Genomic DNA, 22938 nt, shown 5'->3' with positions numbered 1-22938 from the left:
GGATAAACCTTCAAATCAAGGACTGAATGATGCAGTTCTTCTTGATGGCATGAATCTCAGCCTAGAAGTCCTTCTACTCCTACCTATATTTTAATCCTTGCTACGGTCCTAACACAACCAGACTTAATAAAATAAAGAGAAAAGGGATGACATGTTATGGCTGTGAGGTCACTCTACCTGATACTGTACCTCTCCCTTCCTTCAGACTAAATACACTTTATGAAAAAAAGATGTCAATTTTTCATTGAAGAGGAAAATATAAGTTTTCCCTGTAAACAGTGAATATTTACATCCAATACCACTTACACAGAATTTTGTTTCCAAATGAACCCATTTTATCGTGAAACTCCCTAGGGCTGTAATTTGTAATTACTGTGACTAAGATGACACAGACCAGTGCAAATCAAGAGATGTAGGCAACAAATCTAGGAACACAGATATTTATTTCTCCTACATTTATCCCTTCCAAATTACTGGAATCAAAATGTGAATATAACAAGGAGCTATTTAATTATGGTACAAATTATAAACTGTTATTTTCTTTGGAAAAATAATTGTACAAGCAAAGTAACACCTTTTTTGAGCTTGTATAGCCATAATTTATGCATTAGGCATGACCTAATGAGAGGCAGAAAACAAGAATTTTAGATATAATAAGCAGTGATTGTCCTGTCCTGTAATAAACATCTAGTTGCACTGTAGTTGCTCAAGGGGATGTATCAGCTTGAACCTGCCTACCTCCAATGCTGCCTGGCTTGGTGATTGTAGTGCATAATTATTTTATTTTTTTCCCAAATTGGAAAATGAGCAAAATGCCAAGAACGCGAAAAATCCTGTGAATGTTGGGGAAATAACGATTATTTAATACAGTAACTAAAAGTCCTTGTGATTGCTGTAGGCAGTGTGTTTTACACTCTCCCTGGATATGCTCCTTGGAAGCTGTGGGCACATTAACTACTGCACTCTGAAGAAATTGCTATCTGTAGAATACAATAACTGCTCTATTTTCATTCAACATCTCTGGGGACACCCCTCAGCAGATGGCTGGTAAACTTCAGCAAGAGAATATTTTCCAGAGTTAGGGCTAATAACTGCATCTGCTGATCAGAGATTTGAGCACTGTTCTCCAAAACTCCAACCAAACCCAACACAAAAAACTCTGCAAAGAAGAGCAAATCATCCTTGTGGGCTTGCTATACCATCATTTCAGAAAAAGAAAAAAGGTGTTGATTGTACTCTGGTAAACTGAGCCATGCTGAACACTGTTGAACATAACCACTAGCAACTACCACAGCATGGTAGTGGCTGGAGGCTTGGAAAACAGCTTATCTGTCCATCCTCAGGTATACTCCAGTCTCTTCTTGAATGTCAGGAATCAGAGTTGGAGGGACACCATTTATCCCTGCTACCTCCCCCCCAAGAGAAAGAAACAGAGGCATGCCCTGATCTTTCAGGGGCACACACATAAGTAATTCTTCAAAAGACTAATGTTTTTTAGTGCAGTTCCAGATTCAGATCCCTCTTGGCACACATGTGGAGAAAACCCTGAGAGTTAAGACCAAAAAAAATCTTTGAAATGCTGCTGTCCTCTGATCTTCTGGGAACTTTAGTGGCTGCAAAATTTTACATGAGTTTCAAGGAGCTTCACATTTCTGCTAACATCTGTGAACATCATGAGGGTCACCAGAAGCCAAAAGGGGATTGCCAAGGATCAGAAAACTTCAGCAGCATCAGCTCTTCCCAGGTTTTGTTCTCCAAGTAACATTTTTTTCTTAGCTGAGAATCCACCCATACCAGTGAGATCTTCAGAGGCTAAAACTGTAGCATACTGAAAGAATAGTAAAAATAAGATTTCACGTAAGTCATAATGGTTACTTTTTGCTATCTACAACTATATTTTTACAGGCTCTGATTGAGTTTTAACAGCATCAGTGCAACTTCCTATTTTGGGCTTGTCTTCCTTGCCAAAATTTCTCTTAGTAAATCAGAGTATCCTCTGCATGCTAATTAAACTGTCATTTTACTGGAAAGTAAACCAGTAAAGACACCAATAGACAGAAGCACTTTTAAATTTCCAATAAAAGTCCATCATTCCTTCACTCCATCACTATTTCAGACCAGGATCATACTCAAATAAACAAAGCCCACCTTCCTTCTACTGACAACAAAGACTACACTCTAGCTTTTTCTACCTGCTTGTCTCCATATCTGCTTCTGGGCAAATAAATCTCACACACAATCATGTAACTCCAGCCTCCTTCACTGGCACTTCTTGAACAGATTTCTAATAGTTTGAAGCTCCCTGGCTCCACTCTTATGATGTACTGCTTGCTTCTTCTTTTTCCATTTAGATGGGTTTTAGAGAAGCATCATAATGAGATACTGAGCTATAAATTCTGTTATTTTAATAAATAATTGAATTTCAATTTATTTTTTTTCCTTTGGAGGTATCTCTGTTCATCCAGAATATTGCATTTTCCCTCAGCTGGTGTTAAGGTCTGATTAGTGAGTGATGCCCCTGCCTGAATTAAGGTACAAACATGCCAAAGTAATTAACACAGATTTGATTTATCAATGAATGCAAATTAGAGAGATAGAAAGAAACAGAAAAGAGGCATGGGGTGGGAGGAGAGAGAGACAGTTCAAGGAGAAGATAGTCACCACCCATGGATCCAGTGAGTGTTTCTGTTTGTCCTTCTTTACCCTGGGCTTCTCTGTGAAGGGGGTTCTGAGGTCATTCAAAACTTCACTATTTATATGTTTTAACAAGCAAAGGAATTAATACTCATTGGCTACAAAATTCTCTCATTCTATTGGTTAAATTATTCCCTCAATCCTACAGTTATTTAGTCCCATGCTCAGTCCTTTTTTTTTTACTAAGTGGGTTTATTGGGTCGATGGGCTGTGAGTCAGTGACTGCTACCTCCCACTGCCAAAATTAACTTTTACCCAGTCTGAGCTGATTTCAGCACAGCTGCTGAGTTGGCTTTCCTTGTGGTCTGTAAGTTCTGCATTCTTTATGTCCATTATCAGCGCTAGATTCTTCTCCCCAGCCTGCTAACCTCCGCCTAGGCCTGAGATAAACCCATCTTTTTCTTATCTCTAGCTCCCTGTGGTGGCTTAATTTACAGTCTAAATTCCAAGCATACATCAAGGCACATTCAGGGGGGTTTCAGTGGCTGTTGGTGGTCACAGATGCCATGTGTCCCATAACTTGGGGTGATCTTTGCTTGGCTGCTAATATGTGTATGAGCAGTTGCCTCTTTACAGTTTGCCACAGAGGGAATTTTTGTCTGGATGCATTAACCAGGATCTCATCTCCACCAGGCTTGGAGTCAGTGCCATCCTCTTGCTTTGTTCTGTGCTTATCTCATGACAAAGTCCTCCTGTGGCTCTAAGAGTGTTTGAGACAGGCAATTGGGCTCTTACAGCTGGTCTGCCAACTACTCTGCCAAATGAACTATGATTTTACTTTTAAGATAATTAATAACTTAATTATCCTTAAAATCTGAGTCTGTACTAATATATTATGAAGAATCCATGGAAACTGCTTCTTGCAAATCAATCTTTAGAGGCAGTTCATGAGAATGAAAAAAATACACCTGAATCCTGTGCTCTTATGGTGCTCAATGAGATAAAAAGTGGCTCTGTAGAGGTGTGTGCGTCCCTGTGGACTAAGTATTGATTGAGTCATTTGTTTACTTACTGACCAGTGATATTGAATATCAGCAGAAGTTTCCTGTCACTTGTATACAGCACAAAAGATGTATGATACTTAGAATAAACTAACAGTCCCTTTTGTAACTGTTGAACATAAGGCTCAATTAAAAATTCAAAATATGTGCTTTGACAGAATATTAAGTATTGGTTTTGGTTGTGCTCTGAAATTAGAGCGTACAAGTTCACAATCACAGAATAACACCTAGAACATTTTGTGGTATCAAAGACCTATTAAGGAGATAGTTATCCCAATGTACTTCCTCAATGTCAAAGTAATTAATGTAATTTTCTGTAAATCTTGCAAGGTTTGTCTTTTCTGTAGAAAGTCATTCCTCTACAATCACATACTTCTGTAAATAAAACCTAAAGAAGTTTGAGGCCATATTTTGGGTTTCTTAGCTCGACACACCTCCATATTAAATATATTTTTTTAAATTCTGTGTGCCTGAAGTAGGTTAGGAATGTGTGTACTTAGTACTCTATGTCCTTAAAAAAGACTGGTGAGAAAGGATTTAACTGAGCTGATGCTACAGGCCAGGTCTCTGTGCCAGGAAAGCGCCCACATGCTCAGTCTGTAACCGATTAGACAGGATTAGTGTGCTGTCTTTCTAATGCACACACACTGGTGTTTGCCTCCACAGCTTAAATGGTTTCATAGGAGAATTTTTTTCAATTTTCCAAGTTGACACAGAACACTTTTTAATCCAGCAATCTCAGTGGCTGAGGCTGGATGTCATCCTGCATATTCCCAAATTCCAGCTATTTCAGCCAGCAGCCAAGCTATCAACAGACTGTGTGCAGAGCTGAAGCTATGGAAAGCAGAGCAGATATTCCATAAAATTACAGAATTAAAAAAAAACATTTAAGAGCCATTTAAGAGCCATCACTCAGCTGGTAGAGATGGTGAGGCTTTTCATGTTAGACTGAAAGGCTTAATTTTCAGTTGCTGGTGTTTCCATACAGGTCCAACAGTATTCCTGGTGAGGACAATCCTGCTGAATGGGTGGAACTAAATCCTGTGAAGAGCCAGGATAACTAACAGTGTTTTCCATATCTTCCCTGTGAAGGAACAAGTTTGCACAAAACTATGACAGGGCCTGTGCTCACCCCCAAGCATTTAGAAATGCAAATAAGGTAAGCCATAGAAGACTGGATGTGGTTTGCAGTTGGGCTTTGGAAAGCTACCAGTCAATGCAATAACAGTCCATGGCTAATCAGTTCTCACCTCTGGGAAAACAAAAGTTAGTACTATGTTGGAAATGGGCAATACTAATAAAAACCTGCTTTCCTAAGGGATACAGATGCAAGATATGAATGAGTTTAAACGATTAAATCTGAACTTCATAGAAAAGTCTTCCCAAACCAAACTGAGAACAGTGTCAGCAGTAATACACTTGAAAATTGCAAACACAAAAGGAAGAGATGAAAAGGCCACTACTTCACTGTAGTTGGGCATTAAACGCAAGGGCAGGTTCAAGTAATCAGATTGGGAATGGAGAGAAAAGGTGCATGATGCCAGGGTGGTAAAGAAACTTAATTATGCCCAAGAGTGTTATTCACTCTGCACGGTTACCAATAATGCAACTGGATACAGGACATCCACAAAATTTTTCCTGTCATGACTAATGGGGAACTGTGATAGAGTGCAACACAGAGGAAGACCAGAAGCATTTTCCATAAGGTAGGTAACTGCTGTGACAGACTGCTCTTTCACACTTTCCAGGCCTTCTCCCCAGGAGACTAAACTGGTCATCTGTTCTAAGGAGGAAATATGCCACAACATTCTAATTTCCTGGCCCTACTTGGTTAAATGTGTAGACAGTGAAAGTGACTTGGTTGATCACTGCTAGATTATGCACAAACCGTCCTTTAAGTGAATGAGGTCCTTGATTTCTTTTGTTGTTACAGGCTTCCTCCCTTTCACTGCTTATCTATTGCTTTAGAGGAAGAGACTATTACTATATGCATATCAAAGTCTGACAAATTCAGCTCAGTAATAATCATGAAATGCAAAAAAAAAAAAAAGACCCTGACAAAAAGGGAATGAATCCATCAGTACTGTCATGCTGTAAAAGAAAATTATTGACCCATTTTTCTGGATTTGATGCAGAAGCAAAATGATGCTAGATCTTTATCTACAAAATTATATTAGATGTTTATCTGATGAACTCCAAATATATAGCAAAGTTGGGGATGAGTTGAAAACCTCTCTGTACCTGAACAGCTCACCTTTACTTTGGCAGAAATCAAGTCTTTACAAAACTTATCATTAATTCTAGGTGAAAATTAGACTGACTTTTCTAATGAAATCTCTTATTGTACATTCTGAACATGCCTAATCTCCTTCAGGAAATGACCATTGACTGGGTCATTCTTTCTTCATTTTAATGTTCTTTAAATTTCCACCTAGTATGGCTGTTTCAGGAGATACCAGTTCCATAAACTGCTCTACATTCCATTTAATTCACAGCCAAAATTTAATTCGTATTAACCTTGGGAGCTGCCTTCTCCAAAGAGGACTCAAATTCTGTGGCTACTGCTGTGATGGATTGGCCAGAAGACTCCAAGCAGTAAGTCAAGTCGCTTTTCCACACCCAACACTAATGCATTATTTACAGGGGATGCAAATTGTAACAGCATGTGAAAAGACCCGCAGGATCACCTTTGAAGAAGCGTTAGGAGGCACTGCTCAACAATTTTTTTCTGTCTCTGAAGCAGGTAAAGGAGTTTCTAAGCTGAAATGCTTATCCCAGCGCTTAACTTGCATTCACCGAGTATGGGAAAGCAGCACTGGAATGGCAACAGCAAACCCAGGGCTGCCACCTCGGCTGTGCGCGCCGCTGCAGCGGCTGCTCCGCTGGGAACACCGGGCACCGGCTGGGAGCCCGGCCAGCCTCCGAGCCCGCTGCCCTCCCCGCCGCGGGCCGAGTCGGCGCCCGGCGGCGGGTTCAGCCGGGGGGCACCCCCCTTTTCCCCAGCGTGGGTGGGGGGACCCAACCCAAGGACTTGGCTCGGCGCCCGCAGCCCGGCTGACCTCAAATGCCGCGGCGGCGTGCGGCTTCCCTGCAAGCTGCCGGAGCCCACCGCGGGCAGGGCCGGCGACCCCCGCCCCGCTCCCCGCGGTCGGCTGGGATCGCCAGTCCCGGGCACCGCGGAAGCCCCGGCACCGGTCGGGAGGAGCCCTCTGCACCCGCCCCCCCCGGGCCGGTACCCAGCGCCCCCCGCCCCGCATGCCCACACCCCCTCCGCATCCCCGCCCGCCGCTCCCCGCGGCGGCCCGCCCGCGGCCCCGCTCCCCTCCGGCGCTGGCGAGGGGCCGGCTCGGCTTGTTCCTGCCTCCAACTTGCCCCAAGTTAACTCGGGTTTCCCCCGCCCCGCAGGGTCTGCCTGGGCTCCCGGTCCTCCGGGAGGGCGGGAGGGAGGAGAAAGGCGTGTCCTGCCTGGGCTGCCGCCGCCGCCGCGGTTGGAGGCAGATCGGAGATATAAAAGACCTGGCCGGGGGCCGGCGGCGGCTTCAGTGAGCGCGGACGCTCAGGCCGTGGGGAGGGGGCGCAGCGGGGCGCGCGGAGCGGCGGCGGGACGGGCGGAGGCAGCGCGGGGCTCGCCGTGGGCAACCCCAATGCGTGGACTATCGGCTGCTGCATTATGCTGGAGCTACAGTTCCGCTGAAGGGAGTTTGCACACGGCCGGCTGGGCTGGACTGCAGCGCTGCCGTTCCTTATGAAGAAGGCACAAGTGAGTGCGGCCGGGCGGCGGCGGGGGGCACCCACCTGCCCGCGGGCGGGGCTGCCCCGCGGCTCCCGGCGGAGCGGGGCCGGGGCCGCAGGCGCGGAGGGGGCGCGGGCCGGGGCAGCCGCGGCGGGGAGTGCGCGTCCGCGGGGGCGGTGGCTCCCGGGCTGTCCGAGAGGTGGGGGGTACCCGCCGGGCGTGGGAGCCGCTGCCGCCGGGCAACGGGTTGGGGCAGCGAGGTCAGGGGGAGAAAAAAAATACCTCCCGGTGTTGCCCTCGGCGCTCCGCAGCCCGTGGAAAAGTTGCAGCAAACGGCCGGACCAGCGGCCGAGCCTTGGGAGATCTCGGAAGGCACCGGGAAAAATTGCCGTAGTAAATCAGTTGTCTGTGTTACCCTGACGAGTGCGAGAACATGAAATAATCGGGGGCAGCAGTGCAGTGGCTGCGGTTCCCGGTGTGTCCCCGCACGCCGCTCCAGCGTGCGGCGCCGGGCGGGTGCTCTGGGAACCCCGGCATTTCGCCCTTCGTCCTCCCGCATCCCGCCGGGAAGTGCCGCCCAGTGCCACTGCGGGGGCCCTTGCCATTATTTCTGCAGGTTCTGTAGAAATTTCAGTCACTACCCTGTGCGTTTTTTAGAAGGAAGCAAGGGACAGACATGAGTGGAAAATTGTAACAAGGAGTGGCTCAAGGAAACTCTAACGGGAGAAAGTTTAAGGCTGGACTTCGCAAGGTGCCGATACCCTCTACCCGGGCAGACCCCAGCGAGAGCCAGGACTGCTCCGGGAGAGAACAATGCATGGACACGCACACCGCTGCCTCTGCGCTGGGGGCTTTTCCCTCCTCCTACATTTCTGCGCTAGAAGCGAGATACTTTTTGCCTTCGTCTTGGCAATTGCTGGGTCACCTACACCTTCTGGTACACACCTACTGGTGTGTACCAGGGAAGACGCTTCAGAATGCAGTCACTGGAAAAGGCATAAAACGTATTTTTATAAAAGATCTTACCAAAATATTTTGGTTTGTTGAATTATTTTTCAAGAGATGAGAGGAATTAGAAATACTCACTTTTTGAAATATTTACATTTCACCTGACCGAAGCACTGGAGAATATACCCATGTTTAAGAACTTAAAACTTGGAGACTTAATTTTTGTGATGCTGAAGTACACCGGGGTTTTATCTTAAATTATCAGCTCTGAATTTCAGCAATGTATGTCCATTGCTGTTATTCATATTAGATTACTATAGATGCCTTGAACAAAGATGTTTCAGACCCTGTACACAATTATTTAAATGTGCTGAATAGATTATTATTAATTGTGAAGGGTCTCTTAAAGTCTGAGAGCGTGTTTATGTGTTTACGAATGAGAATTTATGAGTGGAAGCAGTCAAGCATTTTATTACATTTGAACTGTAAACTTATAAAAGTCAACAGACTACTTTTGCAAATTCAGAGCAAAGCAGGAACAATCCTTCTCTCCCAGTAAACTGGGAAAGACAGGCAGTCTTGGCATTCTGGACCATATGGCTTGACTCAGGGGCTCACAAGCTGTAGCCTGTGGAACAGCTTCTTGTCATGGTGGTGAAGCATCTGTCAGCCTTCAAGCAGTTATGCTTCCTGCTTTTTGGAGGCACTGACAGACTCCTAGTTCTCCAAAGGGTTGTTTCCTATATTTTAAGGAGTAGCAAACAAATGTGATACCAAACCATTTGTCATTCCAACAGGATCAGGGCAGGAGATACTTCAAGAAGACTTGCCATTAAAACCATGAAGACCCTGTGCAAAGAGAGAGCAAGTGAAGTGGGTACAAGAAAGAGGAGTTAAGCCCATGAGGGTACTTGACACATTAAAGTAAATCTTAACCTATATGCTCTCCTGTGGCTACTTCAGTCATTGTCTAGACTGGTAACTGTCATAGTGGAAAGAGCAAGATCAGAAAACTGGGAAAGAGCTTAATATTTCTTACAATAAAATATTCTGCAACAGACATAGTTCAGAAAGCAAGAGCCACACACTCAATGAGCCTTACAAACACTTGGTTATGCCTGGATATTGTTTAAAATAAATCAGGGATTTTTATCTTTGAGGTAATGTTGCACGGTGATAATATATAACTAGTGCAGCTGAAGGAGTAGCTGAGTCATACGTCAGTACAAGGAAAGTGCTGAAAGAAGAGTCGTGTTGAGCGCTAGACTCAACGTGAGCAAGTTGGTCCGTTTATTTAAATCAGTCTTAGCCTGAGAAACCACAGGAACTGCAGGAACTGCAGAAGCACATTCCCCAACAGTGTCAGTCCTAGAAGTGACGTTTATGAAACCCCGTGGTTTGATGGATACATAACCCCCGTTTTAAACACACCAACACCTGGATTTTTCTTAGTAAGTCATGATTTCCTTAAAGAAGTGATTAAGCATTTAGGGTTCAGTCATACAAATCCTTTTTCAATGAGGCTATTTCCATGAATTAATCTTATTGAAGGATTACTTGGATGAGAGGATTTGTAGGCTTATATACTTAGTAATTAAAACTATTATCAGAAGTGAGTTTATGTCCTTTTGCATGCTAATATGACAACAAATAAAACGTAACCGATGTCTGGACAGCCTTTTACAATTTGAATAAAACAGGGTTAGCAATTCCAGTGCGATATGATCTTGCAAAAACATGTAGCAGTTTTCTGATTTGCTTGTTCTTTGTGTGATTTGAAGACAATCTAAATAGGATTAAGTTACTAAGAAATATGTTGCAAAGAGGGGTCACCTGTGGGGTAGCTCTGAAGGCTGATAAGGTATCACAGATACATGGTTCAGGCACTTGATCTCCTGCAGTAACTTAGATGCACATCCTCTTAAAAACCTCAGCATTGAAAGTGTCTTAGATTTCAGCACAGCTTTCTACCTCTGAACGTGTGCATTATTGTTGGGAGTTAAATTACTGTCTTAGGTTGTCCTATCTGTATGTTTGTCTCACTAAAGTGGAAGCTTCTGTAGAAATGATTGTGGACCGGTACCTGGAAAAAGAATTAGTACTTAAATTGGCACTTCTAGTCTCTTATCAGCAGGCTAGATCAGAAATGCAAATCAGAAACCTGATACCTTGGTGTGAGCTTGATTTTAGGTGAAACGGTGACTTCTGATCATCAGTCTTGCTCATTCTGCAAAAAAATGAACACTAGGAACTGGAAGATGTTCGGAGCTCATGGCAGGTCTAGATCTGCTGCTCATTAAATAGAAAAAGAGAATTTGCTGTAGCCAGAAAGATGCTGTGCTATTCATGTTAAGCAAAGGACTAAGGTCTCTGTTCCCCTGGTTTTGACTCTGCTCAAGTGAAGCCAGTTTGCAAGTACTGCAGATGGAAAGAACATCCTGGAAGAAAGAGTGGTATGGAGAATAAGCAGTAGAGACCTGAAAGATTCAGGGGTGGGAGAGCATTTTGTAAGGAATGTTTAGTGATATTTTTATTTATTTCTTTTCTTCGCTTTTATTATGCACCACAAGTTTTTATCTCTGTGAACTATTTGGCACTTGGTTTTGTCGTTTCAAGTGAGGCCAGTAACCCAGTCTTCTCCTGACCCAGTTTTGCCATTGCACTGAAATCTGTTTTTTTCTTTCATGCACTGCATGTCAGTCTTTCAGGTACAGCTCTGCAAGCTGACACTGCCATTCTCCAAGTTTTGTTATGTGATTTAATGGTATGCTGGCTCATGTAATCACCATATTGTATGAAAGTTAAGAGTTGGCAAGATGCAGCCCTTGGCTTCGGATGGGCAATGCTCAGTATGCAGTATGTAAACACAACACCCATTTATTAGAAGCAAAGGAAGGAAAAATCTCCCTACGCAATTCCATTTGAGTGTTGTGGGAGCTAACATGAAAACGAAAGTGCTTGTTCTCGCCCTGGTCTTTGGTGTGCCAAACCTGAGATTAGTCAGCCTTTGAAACACACTGGAAAACCGCTTGTTTTTTGTTGGTTGTGCTTTTCTCCATGTGTTTGTGGGAAAAGGAGATGGATGAATGTGAGTGACAAGGGGTAGCGCTTCTCTTTTAATTGCGTTGTTTGGCCCATGTTTGTGTTGCCGACCCAGTCATATGTAAACCTGCAAAACTGACTTTTTGTAAATATTGTCAATGCTGAAATAACTGGCTGCAGGGAGCACATGAAATACAGATTCCTTTGCTGGATGGCTTTACTTACTGACAAATGTAAATAGTATCAGACATCTATTAGTATGTGGATGAAAATAGGAGAAAACAAAAATGGTGTTAAGTGTTTTATTTTATTAAAGCTGGTAGCATGTACAATATCAGAGGTCATTGATAGTATGATAATGAGGACATTAATTCTACTGTATGTCTGAATAAAAGCCAGTTTAGGAGGTCAGATTTATGAACACTTTGGATCATATTGGTATAGGAAATAATTGTCATCTGATTTCCTACACTTATCTAATAACCACTGGGTGAATGATTGGTTGCTGTTTCTGTTTAAACCGGGTTTAAATTATACAACGTAGATGAATACAGTAATGATTTTAAATCTCATTAGGAATTTTCTGCTCTATATGTGTTTTTCCATTATTGTTGCTGGGTGGAGCAGACCTAATTTTGGGTGCAAGGTGAAAATAGCATCAGGTCTAGCATCAGCAAGATACCACTGCAGGTATTTCCTGAAGAAGTCCCTTATGGTTCTCACTGCTTTGCAGCCACACTGTTTTGCAAAGTGGGGAGGTAAATGCTGAGCTTTGAGCTATTTCATTGCCACTTGAAGCAACAGTAAAAGTGAGACCATGTGGTGCAGGCTTGGGGGACTGAGTGCAGGCTCCTCTGTTGCAGGGCCAATAGCTAACTGCTGCTTCACGGTGGTCAGTGCTCCTGGAAGAATTCTCTCTGAAAGGTCACCTTTCACTTACCTCCCAGCCCTAAACTTTCACTGCTGAAGAACACTTGGTTATTTTTCTTTTTCCTCGCTTTTGTTGTAAAACCTACTCAGTGGAGAAAATCGAGTTTAGGACCCTCAAGATCATACTTAGCCCAAGCCACAAGAGCCACCCTTTCTCGCACCTGTAATCTGGCACCTGTATAACAGTCATTCACAAATATTTGTTAGTGTTCCAGTGAAGAATTTCTAGGAGTCCAGCTGGGTATTTCAGTCCTGTTCTACCTTCACTGGCTTCTCACTGGTTTTAGGCAGCAGAGCTGGGAAGTCAGAGAGAGGTGTTGTGTTGTGGCAGCCTTGGAGCTGGGCCAGGCGGTGGGCTTCTCTCTTCAGCTTAGACTGATGCTCTGCAAAGTATGCAGGTTTAGTCTGGGCTGTCACAAAAGGATGCATGCATGGTCTACAGCAGTTAACTCTGAGTTTGTGAACAGCTTTGATTCAATCCAGACTGAAAAGCTAATCTAGAAAAATTTACGTGAGCATATGCGCTAGAGTGAGAGAGACACACGTTCACATATTTTCTTGGGTAGCATCCTAAGTCTCTGGGGAGCTTCTGACTGTCTAGTTTATCTTGTTGAAGCTGTTCTGTTGAAGGTTTATTTGTTCAGTCTTGAGGGTGGCTTACACATGAGCTAAGAATGTGGGGGAGAATATATTTCAGACCACAACTCCTAATTCACAGATTGTGAATCATGCCACCCTCTGAACCTCCATTCAGAAAGATTTAAGCATTTTCAAGTCAGAGTCTGAAAGTATCAGTCTGTCTGTCATATCTGTTCTTGCAGCTTGGCCGATCCCATGTGACTGAACCTGGCTTCAATCACCTTAAATGTCTTAGTGACAATAAACCCTTATCCAGTGTCTTATTTAGCAGACCTTCTGCCTTTCATTTGTTCTGCTGCCATCAGCTCCAGGGACATCAGTTCACTGACAGTTAAGGCCAAGGATAAATTTAGTCCAATTAGCTCTGTCATCTCTTCTTTAGATATACTTCGAGAAGTATTTAGAAGCACCCTAAATACAGCTTTAGAGATATGTGAAGTGTATGCTGTGTGTTTATTGTGTACCAAAATTCTGCATTTGCTATGGCTGGAATCTCTGTACTTGATGTAGTCAGGATGACTTGTACTGATAACCTTCCAGTGTCTTTCCTCCTAAATGAATTGCACTGTTTTGTAACTTTTCTCATGAGCTTATGCTAGCTTTGTAGCAGCAGACCAAGGTATGTCTTCCTTTTATGTTTGCAGAATGATACATCATTACTGGATGGATTCCTTGGTCTGTTTTGTAACACATGACCTCTTAATTACTTTTGGAAAAAAGTTATTTTGGCAGTATAAGTCAGACTGTAAAACCAAGTTGTGCATGTCATGGCAATCTATCTCTGTTTAAAACACAAAATGAACTCTGTGCAAAGCATACATCAACTCTTTTTGTAAGACTTGTTCCAGGGCAAAAGAATGAACTTGATGATGTGTATATAACACATTCTGAAAATGTGGTGTAATACACTGGTACAAAAAATTCATTTAAAAGAAATTAAAATAATAAACTTAAACTTTAAATATTATATTAGTGTACAATAGTGATATAAAATAATATATAATGTTTGATATTCTTAAGTGCCTGTAATGTGGTGGGTTTAAAGTGTGCAGGAAAGTCTCTTCCACCATTTCATGTCGGTCCAAAAAAATTCCTGTCTCTTTATGGAGATTTCATAATTGTATAAAATGGGAGTATGATACCAAGGTGCTGGCTTTTGTGGTCTAACTGAAGTAAGACACTAAGGAGTCAGGCATGATACATTTAAATTAATAATATGCTGTATATATGCAAAATAATTCACTAAATGAAAAGAAGTGCTTAGAAATTTTGGGAGGTTGAAATTTAAACATGCTAATAGTCTATTGTAAAAAAGTCCTAAGTTCCAACCCTCTAATTTCCACCCTCCATTTGCTCATTATTAAGTGTACTCAGCAAAATTTGTCTTTTGCATTAAATAGCAAGCAGACAATACTATGCATTATGTCTTTAAGCTGATACAGATCTGAATGTCAGTTCTTCCTGAGATTTGTTTTTCTTTTACTACTTTGAAGCACACAGGAATAGGAGCATTAGTCAGCCAAATGAATTTAGGAAGCTTGTATAACACTGCTTGGCACCCTCTTTCGTTTGGATTAAAAAACATGTTCCTGAATAAACAGAGCTTTTTGGTGGTTATTTTAAAAAGGAGGGAAAAAATGTATCTCCAGTATTCATGTATCTCCAGTATTCATAATTGGGGTCTTTTCCAAGTTACCGTGCTTCAGCAATGTTCAGATTGCATTTCTATTCTAACAGCAAAAACTACCAGTGCTGTATTTGACACCAGTTTAAATGATTCTGATGGGCATTGCTTTATTTCTAGGAAATGCAAACCTTTCTTATAAACTGTAAATTTAAATACTGTCACTGAATGTGCTTTGATCTTCTGTATTATAATCCCTGGCAAAGAATGTGCCCTAGATTTGCCATGCACTCTCTAAAAATTCTGGCCAGAATTGTAGTCTGTTCCAAACTGTTTAGATGTATTTCTTCAGTGTTTGTTCCATTAATAGTGTAACACTAGGCACTGTTTCAGGCTACTAAAATCAGCTGAAAACTTGCTATTTTAAAAAATTGACTCCAATCTCATGTCAGATGATGTTCATAATACTCCATCAATTTTCTTCTGGATTTCTTTTTCCTATCATCATAGCTCAGGACCACATGTGAAAATGACAGCAAGTTTATCACCTCTTCCCCTTAAGACAGGAAAGTACCTTCATTTCTTTGTGCAGCTTTCCTGCCCTCTACTGTGTTTAAGTTGGTGTCCTCACCTCTGACAACAGAACTTCTTGTAGTATCCACAGTACTGAAGGTGTGTCTATCAGCATCTTGTTTGCTCCCATACACCTTAAGCTTCATCTCCACTATATGTTCTCTATATTCTTTCTGGCATTTTTATTTCCCATTACCTTTTTGGGCCCACTTCAAATGTTAGTCCTCTGAATAACCTGTTGTCACTATTTTGTATCACCTGTAGAAACACAATGTCTCTTTTGGACTGGATTAGAATGAATCCATTGTTCCATGGAATATGTTGGTTTTTTGGTTTTACAATCCTTGCAATCTGTTATTACAGTTAGGAAGAACCCTCTGAAATACTGGTCTGCCATTTCTAGAAGTGACAATACTTATTTTCTCTGTAAAATCAGTAATTTTCTTAATATAGTAAGAAAATTCTTTTCTTTTCTTTTTTTTTTTTTTCTTTTAATGGTCAGAGACTTATTGAGACCAAAGGAAATCCTTTCAGAAGTAGCTGTTATTGCTTTCCCCTGTGCCTCTCAGCTCTGTTACCTAACCAAGTGAGAACTGCCTGATTTGGTGCTTTCATTTTACTTCTAAAAAGTTCTGGTCTAATAAGTTCTTTAAATAATTTAAGTGAATTTCTATCTTTTCATTCTCCTCTGTGCATTAAAAAAATGCAGTCTTCTTATGTGCAAGTTTTAGGGGTCAGCTAAACATTTGCCAGTAATGGTCAGATTCTCTACAGTACTGTTGGTTATTTCCCAACAGAATGTTGTTGACATTTGCAAATGGCCTGAGACATATGTGAAGTTAATCTGCTTTTAGCCTACTAAAATCTGGTTTATTTCTATTGAAATGAGTCAATTACATCCAAGAACACTATTTCAGTTACTGTTGAATTAGTACCTGTTCAAAGTGCTATTTGTCAAACAATTATGTTCTTTTTGGCTTTATTCTCTATGATGGAGTCGTCTTCTTAACATGCATACTCCAATACTTATTTCAAAGTAAATGGCACAATTCCTGTAAAACTGGGAAGATTTTTTCTCCTGTAAAAATTGATGTGTCACTCAAGTAAACTTGCTAAAAATTGTATCAATTATGAAAATGCATAACTGGTCACTGGAATTTTAGTGTGCAGACATTGAAATGTGTATGCTCTGAGGATATTTACACTAATCTTCTCAACAATGGGTTATATTTTCTGTGAGATTAATTATGGAAGCCAAAGAAATTTCATAATAGGCTAGGAAAATTAATGTGTCTTCTTTGATAAGAATGATCCTAGGAGGCATTTGAGAACTAGGTGTAAAAATAATCCAAGAAACGATATTAAATTGTGTCAATACTGGTATGAGTTTTCTATCAGCACATCTGTAACAAAGATGCTGTTGAACTTGTACCAGAATAATTTCACCTCTGACAGTTGCCATTCTTTCTAATTCACATGAATACTTTTGACCAATTGTAAAGCTCTGTATCACACTACACAGGATTTACAATTCCATTTTTTAATGAGTAACCCCTGTGAAAGTTATCAGTAAAAATAAGGTAAAATAGCTGTTTTTTCAAAGTGTTGTGTTTTGTTGTATTGTTGCAGATGCTGTGAGAATAACTGATATTTAATCTCAGTTATTTAACTAAATTCATAATGCCGTGTTACTGGTGTAATAGTCATGTTTTATAGGCATTTGTATCTAATAGGCATTTATATTTCTTGAAAATTGTACAGACTTAGGGAGCTTTTTCCTCCAATTTTTTTCTGTCCAGTTATGTGTGTGTTTCCGTAGTGTAAGCTGAATGACTTAACTTCTTTTTGGAATGTTTACCCCACAATTTCAGTGTTTTTTAAGGAAAGACACAAGTAGAGCTTCAGGTTTAAGATTAGATATTTACAGTTCTCTCTAGTTAGCATAACTCAAACAAAAACATCGAAATGTCATGTGAATGACATTCATATTAATTCTGTGGTCACAATTCTGTGATGATGAAGTTAGCTGGGATTTACCCTGTGTCTCTTAACTGTAATCTGAGAGCACTTGCGTGTTGGTATATATCATAGTAATGTGCCTGTTCTTCCTGGACACATAGCAGAATTGTGGGGAAACACTGGAATACCAGAAACACTTTGATGGAGTTTGTTGTTGTTAGTCTATACAAATCCCAATCAAAACCAAAAACAAACAAGAAAACAGCAATAAAAAACAAACCAAAAAACCTCTAAACCCACCCACAAACCACCAGGATATTAAAAATACAGTTTGTGTGAGCAGATGTAAAGATAAGGGCAGGATATAAATTGTAAGTTGGGTTAATTTTAAGGTAAAGACAAGGTGATTTTAACTTATTAGATATAGGTGAACATGGTGGTTTTTTCATTTTCTTAAATATATAGTACCTCTTAACACATTAACTCTTAATTCTTGTCTTTAGAATTAATGAATATGTCCAGAGTTGAAAAGAATTTTTCTTACCAGCTTGCCTCTATTGTTGCATTGCTAGCAGATCTTGCTGTATTTAATTTGCTTGGTAGAAGGCAGATGGGAACTCTGTATTAATAGAGTTCAATGGAAGGAATAGAAAAGCCCAGTTTGTGTAAAAGAAATGCATTCAGTGCATGAAGTATATTTGTGGTTTGAAATGAATGAACAAAGAGAAAGAATGGAAATTGCTTATTTTGGATTCTTAAAAAATAAAGACCTAATAAAAAACCTAAGTAGCCCCACAGTGTATCTCCCTTATCGTAACAGTTTGAGGGAAAAAAAATTAATTAGGACAGAAAGCAAAGTGTAGGAACAAGTCATTAATTTGTAACATGGCAAAAAGGTAATGTTCTCTAATTGTCAGTAACCTCATATAGTTCAATCTGGTAATAGGGTTCACAGATTGATGACAACATGTGCAAGCTACATAAATTACTCAGGTTAATTGAAACTAAAAGAGATTCTGAGGAACTTTGTAAAGGTTTAGAGGAGATGGGAGAACAGATGGCATGATGGCAAGTAGAGTTTGTTGTGTTGAAGAGCAAGGGGATGCATTTTGGAAGGAATGTTTTGAACTAATTGTAACTGAATTAATAATGGCCATTTCAATTACTTCTGAAAGCTACTTACAAGCTCTTATTTATGTTCTTGTAGCAATGCTTGGTCAGGAAAAGGAATGAAAAATCCCTATATTGTGCCCATAGTAGAACAAATCAGACAGCATATCGGGATGCAGTAGGAGCAGAAAGAGAAATTTGAAAGGGGAGTGCTTTTATGATAGTGATCATCAGCCATCCCAAAAAAAGTTCTGGTTTTCCCATTGAAAAAAAGAGAAAAACAGAAATAGGATTCTTAAAATAGGCAAAAGCATTATAAGGGAGCAATTTGCATATGAAAAGAGACTGAAAGTTGATTGCAAGAAACTACTGAATGATATGCAGAAAGTAGTAGAGACTGATTGCTGGACATTACTGATCCTTTCTTGGTACAAGAATAAATAAATATTTAACAGAAGAGGCTAAAACTGGCAATGCCACCTTAACAAAGAATTACCAGTCTGGAAAGGTTTTTGTCACTAGATATAATATGGCCTGAAAGGCAGCTTGATATATGTTAGAGCAAGCCCAAGAGGTCACATCCAGAAAGGGGTAGTCCTCGTCTTCTCATCCTTGCACATCTCATCTCCTCCTCCGCTCATTCCTCAGGGATTACTTTTTGTCTCTCAGCTGAATTGGCAAGTCACTGTCTTTGAATTTACTGGCTCGCTTAGGGGTCGGGTGAATGTCAGAGGGAGGGAAGCAGCAGAGCAGGAGCCCTCTCTCAGCAGCAGGGAGCTGTTAGATGGCTTCAGACCATCTCATTAGCCTCGACTGAAGAAAAAGGGATTATACACTTAAGTAGGTAAAACGCCGTGGTTATTTCAGTTTACACTCTGTGCGTGAAGTGTTTCTTATCTTCTAATTCATGCAATTCAGAAGAAATTTTCATGTAGGCAATGTATTCTGTAAATCTGAATGATCAGGTCTCTTCAGTTTTCGGTGGGCACCAGGCTAATCATGTACTGATCTGACACTTCTTATTTTTCAAATCTTCATTGCCTTAATTGTACAAGTCAGGTTTGGCCTAATTTTAAACTCAGTTTCATATACAACCATCTGCCAAAATTACCATCTGTAACAAATCAGCCTTTAGCTTAGAGGAAAGGAAAACACTTTTAAGATATATTGTAACTGAACTTCAATTACATGTGAACCTAATGACAGCTGAGATGTTTATACTGAAAGATCGTTCTTTTACCCTGTGACTATCAATGGTGAGAAGTCAAAATTTTATGCAAAGTTGTTGCACAGCTCTAGCCATTGAAAACCAGTGAAGTTTCCATGCACCATCCCTGAAAGATACTCTTGTACAGCACTTCAGTGTTAGCAGGAAAAAGCACTTAAAAGTGTGTCCGCTTTTAGAGGTGCATAGGAATTTAAAATATGCTTGAGTTTCTGATGCAGTAATGCAGTTGCTGGATTTTTGTGTTAAAGGAAGCCTTTTTGCCATCTTAAACTTACATTTTTGCCATCTCAAACTTATATTTTCCTGGAAAAATGTTACACGTGGTTTGAAATTCTTAAAATGGCCATTCTGACAATTTGCTTTCTTAAAAAACCCAGCAACATATGCCCCAGGAAATAATTTCAGAAAGAATTTTTAGAATTAACAATGGCATGATGCATTTTAGTGCATCTTGAAAAAGGAATTGATGCTTCTTTTCTACTGTAAAAATATGCAGTTAGAATAATAATAACAACTTTTTTTCATATGCCAATATTTTTGGCATATGAAAATGCTTTTGATTTAGATAAAAAACCTGAAAAAAATGTAGTTGGTTTTTCTTACTAATATACTAATGTAATTACTTTAAGACAAGGCATAATGTGTTTGTAATTCCAGCTTGCCTAGGTAAATGGCTTATTGGCTGCCCAGTGCTTACGCTGTCTTGCAAGCATACTTAAATGTTTTTAAGATTAGTTTCTAATTTGATGTGTCTCTTACCTGATTTGTCTGCAGTCTCACAAGCTTCAAGGCATTTGAGAATAATCTCATACATTGGTCTATTGCTTTGGATAAATATTCTTTTCACAAAAAAATATAGATCCATTATTAATGTACTTATATTCTAATAACAGTGTAAATGTATCATTTTACAGATCATTACCTTAAAGCTAAATTGTTCACTTTGGTTTTGTATATGTATAGGAAGACATGCAGTTCAAATTATGTAGGAATAAAATGCTGTCTGACATATGAGAAAACTGAGTTGAAATCAGGATCTGGAAAAAGTTATGGTGTTTTGTGAGGCTTTTTTCTCCAGCAGAAAGTGTTTTAAATGTGATTTTTTTCTTACTCTGTGTTATTTGAAAAGAGCTAAGATAAACTTGTATGAATCTCACAAACATTTCTTGGAGCACTACTAGTATGTGTTTCTCAGGTAAACTGATAAGAAGCACATATTCTACTGATCTACTGAAACTTCAGAAATGTATAGTTTTAGGGGAAGTGGAAGCCTAGCAGTGTTTTTGTGATCAGCTCAGTGAAACTTTGTTTGGTTATTTACAAATATGGAATCATGGGGCTCCAAGTTTTTGAATGGTAAGGTTTAAACTTACACATTTCCAGGGAAATACCTTGACAGACATTACTCTAGCTAATGATCAGGTAACTACTGTACCAAGAAATGCTCTGTACAAAGAACAGAATTTTTGTTGTGACACAGATGTTCAACATGTTGAAAATCCTCACGAGTTTTCTTGTATCTCTTGATGAAGGAAGATTAAAACTTAATACCATGGACAGGGGATGCAGGTTTCATTTTTCCTTTTTTTGTTGTTTTAGTATGCTGGCTAGCTCTTAAGCAGCTTGCCTGTAAATGCTTTTAATATTTTCCTCTACCACAGTATCTTACCAAAACCTTTGGCAGTTTTTGTAAAAATTGACTATGGATAATGGTTAAAATGTCCACAGGAGCTGTTTATGTGACCAGAAGCTGACTTCATTGCCTAACAACATGTTTTGTTCAAAATAGATAGAACATGATGTGGAAAAAATTATGTATTTTATATAAATCTCAAACTGTTTCTGGCAAACAAGGCACTGTTTTGTTGAATTTTCCTCATTCATTCTCTCATGGCACAGTGTAAAAGTGCTTGTAAAACATAGCATTCAATCTGTAAAATCATGTTTCTAAATCATGAATGGCACATCATTAATAGACATTATGTGGGATAAAGTAAATTTTGTGATGAAAAATTGTGAAAAGGAGCAGAAATGCAGGCTTCACTATGGAAAACCAAACCTTGCCCCATTTCTGCAGCTGAGTTGTGTAATGGCACTCCCTCGTGCTACAGGAGATCAGTGTGTTGAGAACACTTTTCATCCTTGATACATGCCCCAAGGTAATAATTTAGGTTTAGAATAACGCTTATAAAAGCATCTTTTGAATTCTGAAACAATAAATAACAGTTTTTAATACTTATATTTAAAATTTTAGGTGTCACTACTGATGATAGAAGGAGGCCTAAAATATCTCTTACTTATTTCCCAAAAGATCCAAGATTTAATGCAGCTGTAGAGCAGAATGAACTTCTTTCATCAGTGTTGTAGTTGGTGTTGAAAACTTTCACCACAGGCTTGGCTAACTATCTGATTGGTTCGTTGTTTTATTTTTTTAAATCTCTTTGTCCTGGTTTGAGTGGGGATAGAGGTAATTTTCTTCCTAATAGTTGGAATAGCATTGTGTTTTGCATTTAGTTGAGAATAATGTTGATGATATGCTGAGGTTTTTAGTTGTTGCTAGAGCTTGCCTAAGTGAAGGACTTTTCAGCTTCTCATGCCCTGCCAGTGAGAAGGCTGGAGGGGCACAAGAATCTGGGAGGGGACCTGGCCAGGACAGGTGACCCAAACTGGCCAGAGGGATATTCCATAGCAGGTGGCATCATGCTCACCATGGAGATGGGGGAAAGCTGGCTGAGGGCCACTGCTGCTTGGGAACTGGCAGGGCAGCAGGTGGTGAGCAATTGCATTGTGCATCGCTGGTTTTGTATATTCTAATTATTTTGTTACTATTGTTACCCTTATTATTTTCTTCTTTTTATGTCCCCTAAAACTTTCTTGATCTCATCCTAGGGCTTTTCTCACTTTTACTCTTCCGATTCTCTCCCAGATCCCACTGGGGAAGAAGAGTGAATGAGCAGCTGTGTAGTGTTTAGTTGCCTTCTGGGGTTAAACCACAACCTCTTCAAAACACAAAATCACTTTCCTCACCAGCATACATGTTACATCATAATTTGGAAAGTTCTCAGCTGGGGGTTTTGGGGGATCAAAGTGAAAACTTTTTATTTCCTGTTTCAAACCTTTTTAAGTTGATGCAGGTGCTGCTGTCTGGAATATATCCAAAGAAGCCAGCTTTTGTGAAAAGTAGATTGGGTATACTTTTTATGTCCACAGTTACTTATCAATGGGAGAAACTGCTCTGACTAATGAGGAGAGATCCCATTTAAAGGTTGTTTGACTTAGCTTAGGTTTGTTTGGCTTCACTTCAGAAGCAACCACCTGGTTGGATGCTGCACCCATTGTGACAGTTGTAACAATACTTAGTAAGAGTTAGGGCAATCCAATATTTATATTTTCTGGAGAGGAGAATCTGTGAAACTAAGGTACTGTAGAAAGCAAATAAATAAAATTTGTGATCTGA

The 22938-nt window shown here is 40.2% G+C and overlaps 1 protein-coding gene across 2 annotated transcripts in view; it reads left to right on the top strand.

Annotated features, from left to right (window-relative positions):
- Positions 1–7251: 7251 nt before the first annotated feature.
- Positions 7252–22938, top strand: part of KITLG (KIT ligand) — a 56154-nt gene continuing 40467 nt past the window's right edge. For both annotated transcript variants that reach the window (XM_084206236.1, XM_084206235.1), the window contains exon 1: positions 7252–7455. In XM_084206236.1, the coding sequence (XP_084062362.1) occupies positions 7441–7455 (15 nt within the window). In that variant the 5' untranslated portion in view covers positions 7252–7440. The remainder of the gene's footprint in view (positions 7456–22938) is intronic.

This window comes from Fringilla coelebs (assembly GCF_963513975.1).
Source record: "Fringilla coelebs genome assembly, chromosome: 5".
Taxonomy (NCBI): domain Eukaryota; kingdom Metazoa; phylum Chordata; class Aves; order Passeriformes; family Fringillidae; genus Fringilla; species Fringilla coelebs.
The sequence above is the reverse complement of the archived record's forward strand: the minus strand, read 5'-3'. Positions and strand labels throughout refer to the sequence as shown.